This window comes from Gossypium hirsutum, chromosome D08 (assembly GCF_007990345.1).
Source record: "Gossypium hirsutum isolate 1008001.06 chromosome D08, Gossypium_hirsutum_v2.1, whole genome shotgun sequence".
Lineage (NCBI taxonomy): Eukaryota > Viridiplantae > Streptophyta > Magnoliopsida > Malvales > Malvaceae > Gossypium > Gossypium hirsutum.
Genome location: NC_053444.1, coordinates 54,715,819 through 54,737,324, shown reverse-complemented (window position 1 = coordinate 54,737,324; position 21,506 = coordinate 54,715,819). Strand labels below are relative to the sequence as shown.

At 33.1% G+C, this 21,506-nt stretch overlaps 3 protein-coding genes across 13 annotated transcripts; 1 reads left to right on the top strand and 2 right to left on the bottom strand.

Annotated features, from left to right (window-relative positions):
* The first annotated feature begins 3,868 nt into the window (after window positions 1-3,868).
* On the top strand, window positions 3,869-6,422 carry LOC107900693 (abscisic acid 8'-hydroxylase CYP707A2). The gene is made up of 7 exons (XM_016826377.2): window positions 3,869-4,132; window positions 4,226-4,544; window positions 4,652-5,038; window positions 5,131-5,305; window positions 5,516-5,622; window positions 5,738-5,856; window positions 5,987-6,422. Exons 1-7 carry the CDS (start codon window positions 3,933-3,935, stop codon window positions 6,078-6,080), a joined length of 1,401 nt encoding a protein of 466 aa, XP_016681866.2. The 5' UTR covers window positions 3,869-3,932; the 3' UTR covers window positions 6,081-6,422.
* On the bottom strand, window positions 6,035-11,614 carry LOC107900694 (uncharacterized). Of its 11 annotated transcripts, none has more exons than XR_005916871.1 (6): window positions 11,298-11,614; window positions 11,115-11,182; window positions 10,823-10,905; window positions 9,537-9,606; window positions 8,664-9,051; window positions 6,035-8,366 (listed from the first exon to the last, which is right to left on the bottom strand). XR_005916871.1 is itself a non-coding variant. In XM_016826382.2 (5 exons), exons 1-5 carry the CDS (start codon window positions 11,414-11,416, stop codon window positions 9,042-9,044), a joined length of 330 nt encoding a protein of 109 aa, XP_016681871.1. In that variant the 5' UTR covers window positions 11,417-11,612; the 3' UTR covers window positions 8,782-9,041. The 11 variants fall into 11 exon arrangements, 6 of the variants coding, with proteins under 6 accessions (XP_016681871.1, XP_040954348.1, XP_016681869.1 ...); XR_001685004.2 differs by lacking the exon at window positions 6,035-8,366 and adding an exon at window positions 10,193-10,306 and having other exon boundaries at window positions 8,782-9,051; window positions 11,298-11,610; XM_016826382.2 differs by lacking the exon at window positions 6,035-8,366 and having other exon boundaries at window positions 8,782-9,051; window positions 10,823-10,885; window positions 11,298-11,612.
* A 350-nt stretch (window positions 11,615-11,964) lies between these two features.
* On the bottom strand, window positions 11,965-20,081 carry LOC107900692 (AP-4 complex subunit epsilon; the record flags this gene model as incomplete). Its single annotated transcript, XM_041098415.1, is given in 11 exon segments — window positions 11,965-13,483; window positions 14,131-14,274; window positions 15,154-15,231; window positions 15,394-15,510; window positions 15,617-15,673; window positions 16,286-16,417; window positions 16,493-16,690; window positions 18,042-18,152; window positions 18,266-18,481; window positions 18,580-18,765; window positions 19,455-20,081. Coding segments are annotated over 11 exon segments (2,913 nt in total), but the record flags the coding sequence as incomplete, so codon positions are not given.
* Between the last annotated feature and the right edge of the window lie 1,425 nt (window positions 20,082-21,506).

Sequence of the window (21,506 nt, the reverse complement as noted above, 5' to 3'; positions counted from 1 at the left end):
GAAAAACAAAAAATGAAATAAAATAAAGGACCACTTGTGCATTGGATGAAATATAACAGTATGATTGCCCACTTGTCACTTCCCACTTGACACTGAAGAAGAAGGTGACGAGGGGTGGAATGACTAAAAAATGGATATTTCACAGAAAGTAAAATATTGTAGAGATATAAAGTGTAGATTTCATGACTACTTGCAGGACCACTCTGCTTATAATAATTTAATTTTATTAAATGTCAACCAAGTTGTGATTGAGTGATAATGTATAAAATGAAAATTTTAAAATTATATAGGCAGGCATATAGATTAGGATAAGAGTATGAGTTTAAGAGTATGTGTTTTGAACATAAACCATAATAATTCAAAAGAAAAAGTCAGCCATTAAAATAAGCAAGTAATTAATTTTTAAATATGGTTTGGATGGGAGAAATTGCAGCAGGTGGCTTCACTACACAAACTCATCCATCGGGCTATTAATTTCATCTCAACATAATTAAGCATAAAATAAAAACATAACAGATGGTTTGTGTTTGGTAACTGACTTTGACAACTCAACTCTTTTTAGGTTTAGCCACATGTATTGCTACAACACATGCATTAAGATGTCATGTGTTCATTATTGGACTAAACATTCTGATCAAATTTGTAATAATACAACATTAATTGATCTCCTTGGTAAGACTTCCCATTTTCATCCTTTTATTTTTTTTATATAATTAAAATATCCTCCATTTTTATTTTACAAATCTGTTCTCTTTTTAGTCTGGACATATGTATTTATTTAGGTCGATTAGTCCTTGTAGTTTGACATAATTTGTATTTTTGTTTTTATATTTAAAATTTATCCTTTTTTTAATTTAAAAATCTATTTTAATCATTAAAATTATTATTATTAATTTCAATTATAATTTACTAACGTGTGCCATATGGTTGAAAGAAAATAAACATGTCAATTTTATAAATTTTAATGAAAAATACTAACAATATTAATGATTAAATTAAATTTTTTTTAAATACACTTGAATTTTTAACCCTTTTAAACAAAAACAAAATCTCAAATTCCTCATATTTTAACCATTTATTTAGCATTCAGATACTGAAGTATCAAATTAATTAAATACCCAAATGTAGTAAAAATGTTAATTACGTCTCCATTGCCATCCTAAACACCCAAAGACCGTAAACAAATATTTGCAAAAGATATATATATATATGCGGAATCAGAAGGCAAGTAGGGATTTTGGGTTGATTAAATTTAAAATGTTTAAATGAAATTTAAATGCTTACCTCTCAAATTTTATAATTTTATCTCCATCTTTCTAATACCAAATGCTTTAACTTCATCCTTATTTTTTGACTTTTGAGTGCATGTAAGTCAGAATGAATGGTATTATTGAAGAAATAATCAATATCACTCTATATATAATTTATATTTGATGCACTAATAATATATAATTATATACCTTGTGGATGAATCAATTTATTACATCATCAACAATAAATTTAATTTCAACTTTTTTATAATATATACACAATAATAATATCAAATATTAACCCGGTGGAAGACATCACACCATATATTAATACTAGTGTTGCTGTTGCTTTTTTTGCCACCAATAGCTACTATTTAACTACCATAAATGTTCAATTACCTGTGACTTTTATTTTAATTATATCGGTATTGAATTCTTGTGATTAGTTTGATGATCAAAGATTGTTCATTCATAGAATCCATTCGAATTTAAATTTTAGAAAAGTAAGTGGTAAACCATTATTTAAACAGTTCTATTTAAACATAGTGTGTACATGTATAATATGAATGTGTGCTGAAAGAAAATACTACATTGGTATTGTAATATAATCATTTTACTATCCTGTTGTTTTTCTTTCAAGTTTCCCTTCATTTTATTCCTTTTGTTACCATATAAAAGAAAATATATCAGTATCGGTAACTTAGTTAAAAAAAAGGGTAAGCTACTAAGTTCATAGTCATTGGTACATTACTAGTTATTCTGGATGGAAATGTACTCGAAAAAGAAAAAGAGCATGAATTTTTTTAATATATAATGTTATTTTAGTACAATTATAGTTACTAATTAATGTAGAATAAATAAATTTATTTGTGTTGGTTTTCAAATTAGTATGACTTAAATAAAATCAAGGTGCTAAATGCATAATTACACCATACACTTTAAACATTAAAATTCACATATAATTAAAAAATCTTATCATGGCTATACTAATTAATGATGTAGATGAAATATTAAAAATAGTTAAGAATAGAATGTTGATGAGCATAAGAGATGATAAATTGATGATTGAGACCCAAGATTGAGGTTTTGGACTAATTCCTAAAGACCAAAATTATTATTCAATTATGGTGATTTTGAGTATAAATGAGAAATCACATTTTTATTGAAGCAGTACACGGTGACTTCGTTTCTTGTATATTAAATGTAAGTCTTTATTTTTGGTTGGGGGCCTGACAAAGGTTTTGACTCACCAAAACACCACCCAAATCCAACCCAACATTTATTAAACAGTCTCACTCTTTTGGCTGCTTATTATATATATATTGATAAATATATTGTATCAGCTTTTATTGCAGCTTGTTCAAAGTGGGGTTTTGCTTTGAGAATAGAAAGGCATGCTTTGAACTTTCTCCTTTTCGAAGATGGGGGTTTTGAATGACAAATTAATTTAGTTTAAGATTTAAAACTTATGGCACAGATTTTGGTGAAGCCTATAAAAATTGCAGTCTTTTAGAGTGAGGTATGGTAAAAGATTATGGGGTTTCTACCCTTCAATATTTGGATGCTCGAAGAAAAAGTGAGTACGGATTGAGCTAGTTAAAGTGACTCCTCCTTCTAACTTCAAACTCTCCTTTTGTCTTGCTTAAGGGACGTTTTCTTTCATGACTTAAAACCCAACCTTTTCTTGATTCTGGTCAAACACTCACGCGCTCTTTCTGCTTTCTTTTCTTTCAGTCTTGCCACGTGCTTGCTCTTTTTATTTTACGACTAAATTTAATCATTTCAGACTATCCACATCTCCACTTCAATCTTTAAACGGGAGTACAATTTGCTTAAACGAATTCATGTTTTTTTTATCGATAATAATTTTAATGTCAATCGAGTTAAATTTAATTAATTTATTAAATTATTTATTGTAAAATAATACAAAAGCATTCACAATCATTAATAAAAATATATGAAAAAGAAATAGATAAAAATTATACAACATTGTGATTATAATACAATCACAAATATGAGTTTAAGTAATTACAAATTATAATCAAATCAACATCAAATATAAATAATCTAAGAATTAAAATAATCTAGACTAAAATTGATCCACGAGATTAAAACCCACACATGAAAGTAGATATATGTTCGAATAATTATAAAATAAAATCAAATTGATACAAAACACAAATAAACTAATAATCGAAATTAACCGATCAAATCGAATTAAAACCCACACATATAACTACACATAGTGAAGTGGAAGTGAAACTAAAAACACAAGGTTTAAAGCTTTGACCTTTACTGATAATGTTAACATCCGTAATTAAATAAGATGAAATTTTAATATTAATAAATAATAAAAATAGAATATGTAACAATGAACTGAGTCACAGAAAATATATTAGCACGGATAAAGAGTACAGATGAGTAGAACTAGAAAACATGCAATGAGCTGGAAGGAGATTCCGCGTGTGGGGGATTCAAGTTGTATTTCAAACCCCCTTCCTTTTCCCTTCCTATCTCCTTTTCATATTTCTAACCCGACCCGACCGAGCCCGACCCAATCCCCAGTCCCCCACCCCCACCCCCTTATATATATACCTGCTGCTTCACTTATTTTCCTCACACAACTTCTTCACCATTCAGCTACCAAACCAAGATTTCCACCCTATTTATAATTTATTAAACATGGCATTCTATTTCATGATTCCCTTATTTGCTTCCATTTTCTTTATTTTTCTCTTCAATTTTCTGCTTAATTTGTTCAAATCCAAAAAATCCCGGGACTTACCCCTCCCGCCTGGCACCCTGGGTTGGCCGTACATCGGTGAAACCTTTCAGCTCTACTCCCAAAACCCAAATGTCTTCTTTGCTTCCAAGCAGAAAAGGTGTGTTATTTTTCTTTGTGGCATGTTCTTTGCAGTGTAATGTAATGCATGCTTACAATGGGCGGTGGCTTGTGTTGGTTTGTTTTTATATAGGTACGGCTCCATATTCAAGACCCATATACTTGGGTGTCCCTGTGTGATGATTTCCAGCCCGGAAGCTGCGAAATTCGTGCTTGTCACCAAGTCTCACCTCTTCAAGCCAACGTTTCCGGCCAGTAAAGAGAGGATGTTGGGCAAACAAGCCATTTTCTTTAGCCAAGGACAGTACCATGCCAAATTGAGGAAGCTTGTGCTCCGTGCCTTCGTGCCTGAGGCCGTCAAAAGCTTCGTTTCTAACATCGAATCCATTGCCAAAGATTCTCTCCAGTCATTGGAAGGCAGGCTGATTACCACTTTCCAAGAAATGAAAACGGTAAGCCCAAAAAACAGAGAGGGAAAAAAACAGGGTTGTTTCCTCTGTTTTTGTTTACCCTGTGTTTGATGATATGTTGATATCAAATATATTTTTTATATTTGCAGTACACATTCAATGTTGCGCTGCTATCGATATTCGGAGAGGATGAAGTGAAGTACAGAGAAGATCTGAAGAGGTGTTATTACATATTAGAAAAAGGGTATAACTCGATGCCCATTAATATTCCGGGTACACTTTTCAACAAATCGATGAAAGCAAGGAAAGAGCTAGCTCAGATCCTGGCCAAAATCATATCGACCAGGAGGGAAACGAAGCAGGAGTACAATGACTTGTTGGGTTCTTTCATGGGTGATAAAGAAGGCCTCACCGATGAACAAATCGCTGATAACATCATTGGTGTAATCTTTGCTGCTCGTGACACCACCGCTAGTGTACTCACTTGGATAATTAAGTACCTTGGAGAAAACCCCAGCGTTCTTCAAGCTGTCACGGTAAGTTTATTGCTCGTCCTATGGGACTAGTCTAAGAAAACTCCACCATAGACACAATGAGTGACTTGGTTGTTTCTTGTGGTGTTTTACAGGATGAACAAGAGGCCATAGTGAAAGGTAAAGAGAAATGCGGTGAGGAGCAAACTCTGAGCTGGGCAGATACCAAGAAGATGCCCATAACTTCAAGAGTGATTCAGGAGACACTTAGGGTTGCTTCGATTTTATCTTTTACCTTCAGAGAAGCAGTGGCTGATGTTGAATATGAAGGTCAGTTGCACCACAACCTCTGTCAATATATATACAAATACTAAGTCACTCTTTAGTGATAAAAGATTTCATTTGATTTGAAATCTTGATTGGTCCACATTTCAATACAGATAATTCAATCTATATAACTGTTAAGAGTATAATGCTACTACCTTTGCCTTTTTGGTTCAAATAGCCTAACTTGTCTTTTTGTTGTGAAAAATATTACAGGGTATCTTATACCAAAAGGATGGAAAGTTTTACCACTTTTTAGAAACATTCATCACAGCCCAGAAATCTTCCCAGATCCTGAAAAGTTTGATCCTTCAAGATTTGAGGTAGACTTATGCAGAGTTTTGTTGTTTTCAATTTTTTTCTTTTAAATTAAAAAAAAAAGAGAGAGAGAGAAAGTAGCAATCACCTAAAGCATACTTTTGCTCAATGATTGAACAGGTTGTTCCAAAACCCAATACATTTATGCCATTTGGCAATGGAACACATTCATGTCCAGGGAATGAGTTAGCCAAGCTGGAAATCATGGTCCTTCTCCATCATCTGACCACAAAGTACAGGTAACCGACAGTCTTTCAATCTCTTCCTTTTTTTCTTTTTCTGAGTTTGTGGGGTTTTTATGCTCTGCTTGTTTCTATTAATAGAAATGTAAAATAAAACATTACATATAAATATGGGATTTTTTTGCAGGTGGTCTATGGTGGGTACAAACAGTGGAATTCAGTATGGTCCTTTTGCTCTTCCCCAGAATGGTTTGCCCATCAGATTAATCAGAAAATCATAGGCATGCACTCAATTTCTTAATTTTAGAGTATGAAGCAAAGAATGCAAAGGCAAAGACAGTTCCAACAAAGAGCTTTTTGGACAAATGAAGAAACTTGAGATCATAAATAACAAAAATGGAAAGAAAAAAAACCAAGTCCCCAAACTGTACAGAAAAGAAAAGCAAAATCTGCAAACAGTTTCCTGTTTATTCTTTCTTACTGTTTATTCTTTCTTTCTCCAACTCATAGCAAAGAATAACAAAAAATGGAAAAGGAGTGTCTTTTGTAAGCTTTCTTAATTTAAATGAAGTCCGCAAGGCAAAAAAAAAAATTCATATTTATATGAATTATTGAAAATTTTATACATCTGTATTGATTTGGTTGACTTTGATTACTTATTGACAGAATATTTCCAGCAATGAATTTGATTGAGATTAAGAATGCTTCAAACTTTAAAGTGAGCACATAAATTCTCACTAATCAATGAAACTTCTTCAAATGGCCTGCCCTACGTTTATCTTGTCGCTTTCCAATCATCTATTCATTAATTGCTTTCATAGTTTATGCCTTCAATCACTGTTAATGTTTGGGTTCAACGAGACAGTTAACTAGCTAGCTATCGTTCACAATACCTATATATTATATCAACTCTTAATTTGCTCTAGCTATGAAATATATAACCTAATTTTCAGCTCTTCCCTTTCTTTTTACTCGTTGCCAACCAAGCTAGTTGTTTATTTGGAGCAGCTATAATTTAAAGAAAAAATGAAAATGACTGGAAACAAGAACTTTTAAGTGCTTCTACGTGCATGCATTGCATGGACTAGTGATGATCCACTCAAACTGATAAATTCAAGCATCTCTGTTTTAGTTGTTAGTAGAGAAGGAGAAAATGATTACTGGGTTTTGCTTTATCTGCTGCATGCAGGTGCAACTCTACATTTCTTCCATTCACAATAATAGAATATCTTGTCAACTTAGCAACTTGTCAACACCAAAGCGGATTCAAACCTGAACAAGTTTCCTGATAAAGAAAGAATAATCGTGAAATTAAGATAATCACGGCACTAATTTATTTTCTTTTTTCTTTTTTGGTTAACAAATTCAAAAAAGTCAACTTCAATTATATAATTACAAGAATGAAGAAGCGGCAACAGCTAGCTCCTCCCCCTTTTGACTCACCTATCATTCATGACTTGAAAGCGAAAAATCTTCTGACTTTGGGATCTCCGTTTCTCGTAACAAAATTCAACCACGTGTCATTCTTTCATGAATTATGATCTCCAACATTAATATTTGACTAATTTGCATTTGAATCGCCCAAGTCCAACAAATTAGGTTAAGAATATTATGTAATGTAACTATTAGCTTCGGCCGCCTCCTGATGAATGAGTTGGAGAAATTAAATTAAATTATTATTATTATTAACAACAGTAAAACCAAAGAGTTGAATTATTTGGTTGCCTTCTCCCTAGTATTTAACTGCCCCTGCTGCCGATAGCAAGGAACGCCGGCCTTACAGAGTCATTTAAATTCAAACCCAAGACAAAAAGGTCCCAAATCTCAATTATTCGTTCATTCATTTATATTGTTATTCTTCCCACATTGTCATCGTGATTTATGCCTACATCATCCAACCAACAGAAAGACAAAGACAAGACAAGCGAACATGTCATATCCATCCAACTCACCACTGCCACTGCCACTGCCACCTATAATACATTTTATTTTTTTGCTTCATTCTTTGTCTTCTTATCTAACCTATTATTATCTTCACATCCTTTGAAGAACAAGTTTGGTTATGCAAATCTCACCTGGCCCTGCCTACCAAGGATAAAAGGGTTGTCAACACATGACTTTAAGAACCACTGTTCAACCTTAGTTCCTATGAAAAATAAGACAATTTCACAACCAATCGCTCCTCTTTTTTGCTTCAGACAAACTCCAGTAGTCTGATTTACAACGGTCCGTCAGATTCAAAAGGTAATACCCATCCCTTTCAGTCAAGAACCACATATTAGCCCACAAAATGCAGATTATTAAAAGCCAGAAATCTTATGCTCCTAGTAACTTAAAAATGTCACCCATTAACAGCAAAAGTTGCATCAGTCAAATGAGATTAAGATTTCCCCAACTTAAAATAGCTATCAAACTCATTTTTCATGAACCACATTGTTTGGGAAAAGAGAGGAAATATTCACAATGAGAAATACACACCTCAACATCTTTCACGCCCGTGACTTCTCCGTGTTTTTATTCTTATGTAGCTCAACCTGAGCTTGGATGAGGCAGTTTTGTCCTTCAGCCTATTAACAAATTGGAAATAATATAACTGCCATAACGTCCCAGTATGTCAGTTAGAACAAAGCATAATCAATAGGGTAGACGCCTAACACCTAATTTCAGCCAAACTGGAAATCAAGTCTGTAAATCCCAAGAACACAGAATTCTACTTCATTATGAACAGTTCAAAGTTTTTTCATCACTATTTTGACCACTTACATAGCTCTGTTCATACTTTAAAGCTCAAAAATGATTGCAAAATCATGCATAAAGAGACGAAGGCAACTTTGCAACACAAACTTCACCAGTTCATTTCCTACCCTTTCTAGCAGGTTCCTTAAGTACGGGACCTCAGCTTTCTTTGCTGTTGACAAATTGTGCACTGCATCCATTACATTAGTCCTACATTCAATTCTCAGCATTTCAAACAAAGGAAGGAACAATAATCACTGCATAACTTAACGTGTCTTTCAGAAATCTGAGGTTCTCTGCAGCTTTTGGATATTAATGCAGCCCAAAAGCAAACAAAAATCTATCTTGTCTCCATTTAGCATTTCTTTCCAGGAAAAAAAAACTAAAATACATGTTTAGGACGACTTCTGGATCTCAAGGTTCATTCCAGTAAAACAAACAACAGAACCGATAACAATTTCCCAACTTATGTGAAATCAGTCAGCACCAGCTTGCTCCCCTAATCTTCATATCAAACTGTGGATCCAAAACTCAACAGGTGTTAAATACATGACACGGCAGAAGTAAGTGCTTGTTTAGACAGGCAACAACTGACAGAAATCTGTGGCGTTTGATGGTTGCAAACAAATAGAAATAAAATTCTTTATGTTTTCCACTCGGTCAGCTCATTTACTTAAGCCTATACTCATTAGCCTAGAGTGCAAGATATTTTTAGAGTAAAGAATGTCCTTGTTTATAAGACCTAAATTAATTTATTGAACTTTGAACACCATTGGGATGTTTGATTCAAGGAGAAGAGACACAACTTGACAATGGAAGATTGGCACAAAACCAGAATTTAAGTTCTAACATCCAGAATAAGAAGCTAATATAACAATTCTTTGACAATTCAATCTGAAACAGCAAATGTTGAAATAGGATTGAACTAAAAAAATGTTATCCACTGTTATCAGTTAAGCACCCAACATTCAGACAATGTTAGAAACCAGATAGATACCCACTTATCAGAAAAGAAATGGTCAAGACATTGTTCTTCCACAAGTTGCCCCACAGTATCAAGGGCAGTTCTACCTGCAAAACACAGAAATTTAAAAATCCAAAGTCACGCGCACAGAAGTGATACAATAGGTGCTGGACACAAATTAAATGCAATAATATGGTCAGCAACTTGAATGCAATATAGTGAATCATGTATGCTACGGGGGGTTCTCCCAATTGGTTTTATTTGGAGATTTATCGTGGCTTTATCTCTAAATCAGTATCTCCATTTCGCGTTTTGTTGTCCACTCAATTAGTTTGTTGCTGAATGGTATAAGACTGTGCTCATGGTATAAGATTGTGGTATAAGATATGAACCTGTGAATCTAATTTAACCGTCTTTGAAAAACTCAAGTTTCAACAAAACCTCCCAGAATTGCCTGAACAAACTCATTGATTCCAAATAAAACATTTAGGCTAATTAGTTTGGAAAAGACAGAGGAGAGTTGGGGAGGGGTTTCCCTAACCTTTTCCAACACATTTTTTATTTTCAATGGAATTGCCCATCTCAAGTGGTGCTAAAACATACCCTGACTAGCTTTAACTAATTAGGCTTAGTTAATGTTATAGACTTGACATAAGTGCTTTCAAAAACTCATCTTTTGCCAATAATTTATACCTGGGTCTACCAGGACACATTATTAAGCCAAAATCTTCGTGCTAGATAATTACAGCTCAAGGAATGATATGACCTCCAGAATCCTAATGGTCGTATCCCTCCCCCATATTTTACCTTGATTTGTGTACACATCCAAATGATAAAACAAAATAGATCAGTTGTTTAATAAACAGATATCAATGAAATAACCAGAGAAGTAATAAAAGGGTTTATACTAAAATGTTTAGAAGAACTAAGTGGAACAACAGATAAACATAACGCAATCATCTTGGCTGCATTGTTACTCAGCGTAAGTAGTGATATGGATGCTACTTTAATTATCGCTGAAAGCTGCAATAACTTTTATTTAGAGATTGTGCTGTTTCCATCAGGATTCATACTATTCAGCTATGTAATTCCATAAATTAGTAGAGAAAACTGACCTAATTTCTGTTCCCCCTAATAATCAATTCAAAGGAAGCAACAGAGTCGAGAAAAGTTTTCATATAATATAGCAAACCACTTAACTACAAACACTTGTTAGGTGCGATTGTTGTAACTAATTTAAAGAGATAAAGGGGACAGATAATTAGAACACTAACAAACGTAATTTAAGAGTTATGAAAGCAAAGGGTAATATATACGGTATACCTCTATACTCCCATGCAAAGTGGTAATGACCTGAATATGATCCGTAGCGCCATTGGTTAAAGGCTTGGACAAAAAGGAGCTCGCTGTTAAAATCAAGAAAAAAAAACTCGTTCCAGATAGTGTTGAAATATATATTACTTTTTCCTCTTTTAGATTAATTATTTTTGAGAAGTAGGAATACTTCTATTAAGGATCGAGAGAACATAAATAATAAGAAGATATTCCTGGAAAAAGATTTGCATGCAAAAGTGAACTATTGATATGGCAACTGAAGGGGGAAAAAAGAATGAACCTGAATAAACGCTGGTAGAGACGTTCTTGCTCTGTACTTGTAAATTTTGGAAATTCTTTACTAAAATCCTTCATAATTACAATAGAGAAAACCATTTAAAAGTATGCACATTGTGATCCAGCTTTGAGAAAAACTTACAAGAGAAAAAAAAAATCTCAAGAATAAAAAGGAAAAAAAGGTGACCTAGCCTCTTTAGAACAGGTAGTGAGAAGGGAGCGAAGAGCGAGGTTGAAGGACATTTTAAAATCGGATTGTCTTCTTCTTATCATCGTAGGAGCTCCACCGCCATTTCTGCTACCCATTTCTTTTTGGATAAAATACAATACAAACAACCAAAGAACACCCAAAATTGAAGTGTGCAGAGTATGCTTCCTATTTCCCAATCAATTCAACGTTAAAATTTAGAATTTCTCCAATATCGCCTCGAGCAAGCAGTAGAGATACATTTAGGAGCCGTTCATGTACGGATATTTACAGAGTAACCTAATTTAACATTAACTTTTATAAAAAAATATATAGTTCTTTAATTTTATTAGATGATATCACTGAAAGTTTATCATTAATATATTTGAGCCAAATTTTCTCATAAAAATTATACCAGAGTTTTTATCAACGAAAAAATTAATACTAAAATTTAAATGATATAATTTGATGAAATTTGGCAAAATTACCTATAATATTAATACAAAGCAAATATGCACATGTATATATTATATATATTTAACAAACACACCAACAGGTTTGAGTGAACGATGTGATATAATACATTTAACTTATTTTTTTGTTTTCCGTTATAATATTTAATCTCACCGCCACTGATATTTTTACACTAATTATAATAAACACACCGTTCAACCAAACTCGCCCTTATTATACCACTTTGAAGCATTATTATTTGTCATCACAACAAAGACTCAACATCATACAATACAAAAACCCGTTTTCGTTTTTCGGATTGAGCCAGCCATATAAAAAAAGCCTTGCAGTTGGAACAGCCACGAAATCTCAAATTCACTACAAAGAACACCGCTGTCTTGCGCTGTTTGCCTACGACCCAAAAATGGAAAAAAGGAAATAATATTCCAAAAAAAAGAAACGAAACTCTGTACTGTCCAACAACTACAGACCCGTACCTGACTCTTAAACCCCATTCGAGGTGGCTGAATCAAATTAATACCACAATCTCTGCATATCTGTGCTAATGATACCTCAATGCTCGTATGGTTCACCTATCAACTGCCCAGTTGTTAGCTGTATGGAAGTAAAACCATAATGAAACCCCATTGCTGTAAGTCATGTCAATCCTTCCTTCCCAATATATTTCACCCGAGTATATCTTTAAACAAGTTTGGATTCTGACTCGATGGAGTAACACCTATCTGCCTAACCAGTGCATCCTTTTCCAATGAATCTTTAAGGTTGGGGCCCTTACTACTTTGAGCTACTTGCATGGTTGTAGTGCCACCAACCATATTTGTCATTGGCGGCTTTGACAAGCCAGATAAAATATCACTGTCTTTATGGTGTGCGCCAGCAGTTGTCTCTGTGTACAATCCCATTATATCAGGGGACTTCGTAACAGCAGCAGTTGAACTATGATTCACTGCTGAAGAAACTTGAGTTGTTGGCTCAAGAAGACCCTCCAGATCTTTAAATGGATCTAGTGAAGGAGCAGTACTTCTGACAGTTGGTTCTCCAAAATCAAGCAAGTCCGGAGGTTGTTGAACAGATGTCTTCTCTGAAGCAACTTCCATACTAGACTTCACCATGTGGCTGCTTGGCTTTGAACTCTTATGACCAGTAGCCGACTTCTTTTCTGTTTTTGATGGACCTCCAAACAGCGAAGCAGCCAGTTTCTGCTTTTCTGGAGATATTTCAACTTGTTTCCTAGAATCATAGGTTTCACGTGTTCTTGAATTTGCAGTATTTGACCCATCAACTTGCGTGATACCATTAACTGTTTTCAGGGATGTGGAATTTGAGGTAGATGTTGAGGGAAAGTGTGTTTGCCTACCCCACCTTTTTTGGACTCCATCTAGTCGTAGCTTGAGCTCTGTTGATGCTGCATCTGATGATACAGATGGCACAGTAGTAGTCTGGTAGCTTTCCCTAGGATACATCGCCTCTGGCACTGGAACAAGTTCAGTTGAAGCAAGTGATGCAGGAGGAATCCTCGCTTGCACTGTTTGCTTTGGAAGCTCATATGCCTCAAACCTGAGACCATGTGACGAAGCTTCATGGTGATCTTGATTCCTAAAATTGCTGATATTTAACATTCCAGTGCGTTCACTCTCAGGAATATAGGGCTGAGCACCTTTTTCAATTGACTCTTGGATATAATCATTAAGGAAGGAAAGGGCTTTATCAACCTGCAAGAGAGGACTAAAAGTGATCTACTCTTGCATGAAAATAAAATATATATTTAGCAAATAATATTCCACCAAGATGCAGTTAACAGAACAAACAAGGAACTAAAATGACAAATAGCCCTAGCAAGTACCCAAAAATAGTTTAATGGCTGAACATATCTGGACTATGGTTTCATAGAAATGTAGGGGCTTTAAACATCAACCACTTAATCTGGCACCAGATATATTCACAATCTTGTGAAGCTCCAGTATTGGGCATGTTTGAAAAGAATTATCCAGCATACATGTAGGTCAATTCAATGCAATAACGGAAGACAAGTGCAGGAGGCTATGGCATTACTCTTTCCTCAAGGAAAATTTCAAAATTAAAAGATGTAGCACATAATATTTGAGAAAGCAAGGAGAGATAACACTTACCAAAAACTAAAGGGCAGATGTCAGAGCATTTAAATAACACATCAATCATAGGTTTTAAGTCCTGAACACTCTATAAAACTGAATTTTAGGCCATGGAAGCTTCAATATGGAACATAAGACTTTGAGGGATTTAGGAACTCAAACTATAAAGAAATAGATTTTAAAAACAGGGCCCCGAAATTCAAAGTTCATAAAGTGAGAATATGTACATAAAATCCAAAATAAAGCACCTCAATATCTTCACAACTTGCATCTGATGGCAGAATACTCTCAACAGCATGAGCATCAAGGCCAATCACAGCTTGCAATTCATAGGCCCGTTGCTGTAAATCTGTCGAGTGAGAAGCCAAAAATTCTTCCATTAAAGAATGACACTGCATCAACAGAGGACAGACCACTCAGTCCACAAATTTTGTCACAACTACAATTTTATTTTTATAATAAATTTTAACATTAATAACAATTTTAAATATTAAATAATATTCTTAATATTTATTGAAAAATATTTATATTACTATTTTAATAATAAATATATATTGCAATTTATAAATATTTAATAATAAATATTTATTAATCTATTATGTTTTAATTAGTCATTGATTATTATTAAGTCTATATAAGATATTAATTATCGTATCATAAAGTAAATTGTAGTTGTCAAAAGATATCCCTATAATATTTTGTCACAAATATAATAAATGTTGTGTTTGTTTCCTTGAAAACAACTTTCAAAAAATGATTTCATGAAAATTTACCAAACAACGAAAAATATTTTATATAAAATCATCTAAACACTAGAAAATATCAGTTTTTCCAGAAAATTAATCCATTTTCCAAAAATCATTTTTCAGAAAATTGTTTTCAATGAAACAAACACAGCCTTACTAGCTAATGTTGAGAGAATTATAGTGCTAACATTTTCTGTTTAAAGCAACCAAACAACCCCAAAACCAGACCTTTCTAAAATGTAGTCTATAAGATTATTATCAAACTTACAAAATACAAACCTCCAACTTGAGTTCTTGAAAATAATGCAAATCCGTAAGAACTATTTTCAAATTATGTTGTTCAGCATCAATCAGATGCATGAAAAGCTTACCATGCTAGTTTTAAATTATTTTCACCATGTTGCACTAAAGACATGCAATCTAACATAAAATTACCAAGAGATGTAAATAGTCAACCACATCAAAGACAGCAATGAGTATGCATTTGCATAGAATAAATTTGTAATCAAGTGCTTGGAAACCAACCTCAGGCAGCATATCTACTTTCCTCCCCGCTGCTATTTCAAATGCATATATTTTCATGAGGGCTGTAACTGCATATGCCTTTAAAAATATGTGAAGGATAGTCACATTTTCAGACAATGAATATAAGAACCATGCATCGATTTTTAGATAACTATAAGAGTGAAATATACAAACATGTTGTTCAACTGCAAAAAGATATAGTAATAACTTTAAGAAACATTAAACCATATTACTTGATACCTTAACAGTCTCATCATTCGAATATGCCTCCGCCACATCACATAACTTCCCAGTAATATAGGAAGCAGAGTACTTTCCATCAGCTGTTCCATATTCCCCTAAGACCCAGCAAATTACCTGCAATCAAAACTCACAAGTCACAATTAAGATAATACTCAAAATTTTAGTACTTCCTGCATGCATGAAAAAAAGATGCAAAGGTTTACTCTAGCACAAAACATACTTGAAGAAAAACGGATGGCAGCTTTGGTTCACCAAGAATGTGCAAGTATGACTCCACCTGCATCAAAACAAAAAAAAGTCACTCTTTTGGTGCATTATCAGATCTAGACCTTAAGCTCCAGCCTTTTTCTACAAAATTATCAGTTCTTTAGGAGGTAAAATGATTTCCAGAATAATGTTAAACTCATTATTAAATCCCCATATACTTATAGGTTCATAAAACTTAATGCATGGCATATCCCATTAAAAAGAACTGTTATGCCCATGCTATATCTTATACTTAAGCATCAAATAATACCATTTAATCCAGTCGTATTTTGCTAATTGACTGTATAAAATTAAAAGATTTTCAAGGGCGAAGCTTGACTTCAAAATTAATTGAAGTGACTGCATGTATCAATAAGAAATTCAATTAATGTTATTAACAAAATAGACAAAGCACAAGGTATCACAAAATCCAAGGATTCAAGCTTTCAGGAGAAAAATTCTTTATTCAGATTCGAATTGAAAAGCTATTAATTAAAACATAGATAAAGAAGATTTTTAAACAAGATGCAATATGTAAATAAGTAATAAATTCATACGATGCCTGAATTTGACATGCAGCAACCCATAATGGGCTCTAAGCACCGCACAGAAAGGCAATCATCAAAATAAGTAAATAACTTACAGCAGATGATCTCAGTTGACTGTCTGCAGTATCATCATCCTCTCCAAATCCCTCAGCAATCAACCGCATCAAATTGTGCGCTACCTTAATATTGACTAGATCTCCCGCATGCTCAAAAACTTTATTCATGGTCTGCCAAGTCAAATTATCAGGAATGGCTACATTCTAAGGTAAGAACCTAATTCCTCAGCGGAAGGTAAATATTACCTGAATGAACCATTGATTGCTCGGTGCAAATTGCTCCGCAAGTTCAACGCATCGAGATGCTATTTCAGTTTTATAATGATTGTCATTGATGCTATTCATGTAATCAATCATGCGATCAACAATAACCTCCACATTTGTAGACTTGGTCATTTTGTACAGTAGTTCAAAGGTTTTTCTCTTCAGAGTATCATCTGGGTCCTGTTTGGTGCCCTCATGTTAACTAATTGCAATAAAAAGAATGACAGTTGCATGGAAGATAGCATAATTAAGAAGGATAACTATTCACTAAGAAATTTGAAGCCAAACCAAAATTGTAAGCACGGATAAACACAAAAGGCATTTACAGTAGTGTTAGATTAAACTCTGCTATAACGTGCATAAGTGCATCATTCGCATTTAAGTATGTATTGAAACGAAATTTTGAACTAATCACTCTTGAGTCTTAAACCACAAATAAGGACCAAGTGCTTAGTAGTGTTAGATTAGACCACTGGAGTCTTGTAAATCCACTCTCAAATTATCAAATCATTAAAGGGTATTCAAGAAAAACTTTTGATTATAATGAATTAAACAGCTTGTTCCTCGCTTCTCTAGCAACAGATCCCTGTATAACATTTTATGACACTGGGAGAAACCTACATTACAACTTACAAAGAGCATTCTCCCTATTTTCCTCTAAAGCTCATCCATCAATCTTCAACGCTACTGCTTCTTCCCTCTTCCACATTTAAGAACCAAGTAAACATTCTACTAGACCATATAGAGCAATTTATATGAAAATAGATAAATATATCTAGGAGTGAGCGTTTGATCGACTCGAATGAAAATTTTTTGAGTTAATCGAGTACGAGTTTCATTTTATTATCCTAACTTGATTTGAAATTTTTTTCAGATCAAATCGAGTGAAATGAAATTCGAGTCAAGTAGAATCGAGGGAAATTGTTTGAGTTAAATTAAAAATTAAACATGTCAAATTAAAATCTTGTTCTAAATTCCAATATAACTAATTCCATGTCAAAGCATATAAATTTGAAACCATATATATTTGAAAACTCTTTCAAAATCATTAATTTACTTATTTAGGTCCAAAATTATTATTTTAGAAGTTTTTAAATTTTTTTAGCTTTTTTATATTCTTTAGAATGTTTTTAGAATTTTTAATTTTTATATTTAAAAAAAATTAAAATTTTTTATTTTTTTATTTTTTTTTGTAATAGACCAATTTGCTCATTTTCAAAATTGAAAGGGACCAAATGGGTATTTACACCAATCTCTTATTTGAGTTATTCGAATTGTAAAATTCAACTCGACTTGAAACTGAAACTGAAACTCGAATTACTTATTCGAATTGACTCGAAAAAACCAAATAACCTGATTCGATTAACTTGAAATTTGAAAATTTTTTCAATTTTTTTTATTCGAATCGAGTTTTGCTCACCCCTAAATAACTGCCAGCTCCCACGGGATATATATTATGTTAATCTAGCCTGAGGTTAGCTAGCAAATAACATTCAAGTAAAAATGTGAAATAAACATAGACACTTCTTACCTCTAAGCAATCAATAACAGCCAACTGATGTTGCTCAGCAATCTCTGGACTTATCTTTATTAATCGGCCAAGAGCATCAATGCCCATGTATTTTAGGTTATGACTGTCACTCTGCAACAAGAAACAAGAGTTGGTAAATTAGAAAAAAAAAAAAACTCAATAGTCTTCTTGAAGAATAGCTCTCTGCACTTCCACAGAGTAGACACTAGCTACATGTGATATACCTTTAAAAATCTGGATATAGCATCCGCTGCAGACTCTAATAACTTGTGATTGGGATATATAGAGGAAACACAGCATATGCACTCATAGAGTACAGCATTTCCTATATTACTTGATGAATCACATTTTCTGAATATGTCTCCCACTACGGTATACATGTTTTCACTTGCTTGCTTGTCACTGCTTCCAAGCAATGCCAGAATTTTCAACAATTTGATCTGCAGAATGCAACTATGATTTTCATATGGCCTATAATTTCAATTAAAAAAAATCATCCAATAAAGCTTTTTAAGTGAAACCTAAAAATAAGCATTACCTGAATAAATGGAGCTGGCATCTGATGGTAATCATAAGCCTTAGGTAGTCTGCGTTCAGCAACTTGTTTAAGAATGCTTACAAAGCTGATGACCAAATCTTTGTAAGAATTAACATCATTTGTTATAAGATCAAAAAGTGGGCAAAGAGTTGCACCCATAACTCCAGGATCATTATCACAAAGTCTCTGAAACAAAAGGAAGCCACATTGCATAAATAGATAAATAAGATAACGTATGGTGAAGCCACATTGTATAAATCATCACTGAGAAAAAAATATTGGGAGACGCATCAAAATATCTAATATATCAAGATTAAATTCAACATTTGTAGAATGAGTATTTCAACTTCTCAAGTCAAGGCATATCTATTAAAATGGAAACCTTAGTTCCCCATTGTGGTGCTAATTCTTCCTTTAAAGGAGGTCATTCGAGGATAGAAGGTACTAGAAATTTATGGTTTTAGTTGTGAAACACGTACAAGTTGGTCCCAATAAAAAAAAACTACCCTAAATGAAGAAGAAAAGGCGCAACTTTGGAAAATTGTAGCATTCATTCAACACATCACTAACATGCATGCACAGAAACAAGATGCTTTCCCGATTTCCCATGGGTAAATACACATAGACATGGTTGTACACTGGTTAAAAATAAAATGACGAAAAGGCGCAACTTTGGAAAATTGTAGCATTCATTTAGCACATCGCTAACATGCATGCACAGAAACAAGATGCTTTCCCCATTTCCCATGGGTAAATACTCATAGACATGGCTGTACGCTGGTTAAAATTAAAACGCATCAACACATTCATTTGGAATGGTGAAAATATTAAAAATAGATTAAAACATTGAAATGGAATAAGGTAAATGGGAAGACCTACCTTGCGAAATTGGAGACGAGATGCGAAACAGAAGAAGGGGATTTCTGATAAAACCGATGGAGAGCCATGATGGCCTTCTTCCGTACAGCCTCCTTAGGATGTGCGAGCAACTCCACAATCTGCGGCAAGACGGCAGGAATTGTCTCCTCATTGATCAACTTGCAAACGGCATTCAAGGCGGCGCAGACCACCAAGTAATTGTCAGACTTCAAATCTTTCTGGATGGTATTGACAATCAAAATGATCAAATCATGATCTTCGTTTAAGAAGAGCGTAACGGCCAAGTAACCGGTCCGTTTGACGAGGAGGCTATCATCGTGAATCATCTTAACGGCGTGAATGTAACCGAAGGAAGCGTCGTGACCGAGCATCTCGACGTAAACCAATCTGATGATGTACTCTTTCATCTTGCGCTTGGGTATGTCGGGCTCGGAGATGCGGCGTTTGAGAGTCTCGATCTCGCTGAGAACAATTCGGTCCTCTTCGGCCTTGGATCGAGCCTCGCCAATGGACTTCACCAGATCCAGAAATTCTTTGGATTGGTAGAATCCGCCTTGGGAGCCCTTGGTGAGCTCCCTACCAATCGTCTTCAATTGCTCCAGCTTGGCTACTCTGTACCTCGATCACTTTTTTCCGTTTGGCGTTGAGATTAGATCTACACCCAGAAATCAGATAATATCGAGGAATGTTTCTCTTATGTTTTACAGACTATACAAATACGAGACCTAGAGAGGAAAAAAGAATCCTGTTTTCTTACTAACAGTATATTTACTATTAGGCCTTTTTATTTTTAATTCATTAAACCACAACAGCAATAACCAACAACATAAACATTTTCTGGTTTGGCTCAATCCTAACAAGTTTCCAAATTTTTTAATTTTGTTATATAAACTGAATTCTGATTTTTAATTTAATGTATTTTTTAAAGGATTTAATGTAACATTAAATTTTATTTTTAATTCGATTATACACATTTTAAAAAATAAATATATCCATTTATTTTCATATTAAATTAATATAATTATTTGTGTATGCAATATATAAAAGTACCATAGTCCTATGTAGATAATGTTGATAGTGGTTTGTAAAAATTGAATCAAAAGTAAAATTTTATGTATAAAATTGCACAAAATCAAAGTTAATATATAGCATTGCACATTAAACAAAAAATTGTGTAGTTTTTATATTTATCCCTTATTTATGTTTAAGGGTAAAATAATATGTTTTTTGTTTTCACATTAGTTTCAAAACTTAGCATATCTTTTGTAATTTAATCAGTAAACTTGAATTCTATTAAGTGTGATGATGCTCTGCTTAAAAATTGTGAAAATTTTCTTTAACAATTTATAATTTTTTTATAATTTATATATATTTGTATCTTTTAGATTTATATAAATTTTTAAAAATTACACATGATGATGTGACACTCTAATGTCATCATACCTTAAAATAATCAAAGTTCAAGGATCAAATTAAGAAAAAAAAATTGTATAATTTTAGGACTAATGTGAAAAAAAAATAGAGATCAAGTTGGAAAATTTTGTCAATTTTAGGGAATAAAAAAATACTTTTATCTCTTATATTTATTCTATTTAATTAATTAGCTTGAGTTAAATTAGTTTTTTGTGCTTATAATAATTCAATTTTTAATTCAAATATATGATATAATTATAACTTAAAAGAATAAAGATGAGGGAATGGGTGAAAAAATAAAATAACTTTAGGTAAACTATAAAAATAGTCATTTTTATTTGTCTCACGCTATATTTTAGTCATTTTTATTTGTCTCACGCTATATTTTAGTCATTTATGTTTGAAATGTTACGTTTTAGTCACTTATGTTATCTTGTTGCAACATTTTAGTCACTAAGCATTAATTGTCGTTAACGGTGTAATAGTAAGCTGACATGGCACATTAACTCATCATTGCAAATGAAAATTTTAGGTTAAATTATACAATGGTCTATATATTTTTTTCATTTTGAGATATTTATTTTTTTCTTTTATTTTCTTTGAACTTTCCTTTTATTTTCTTTTCTTTTTTCTAT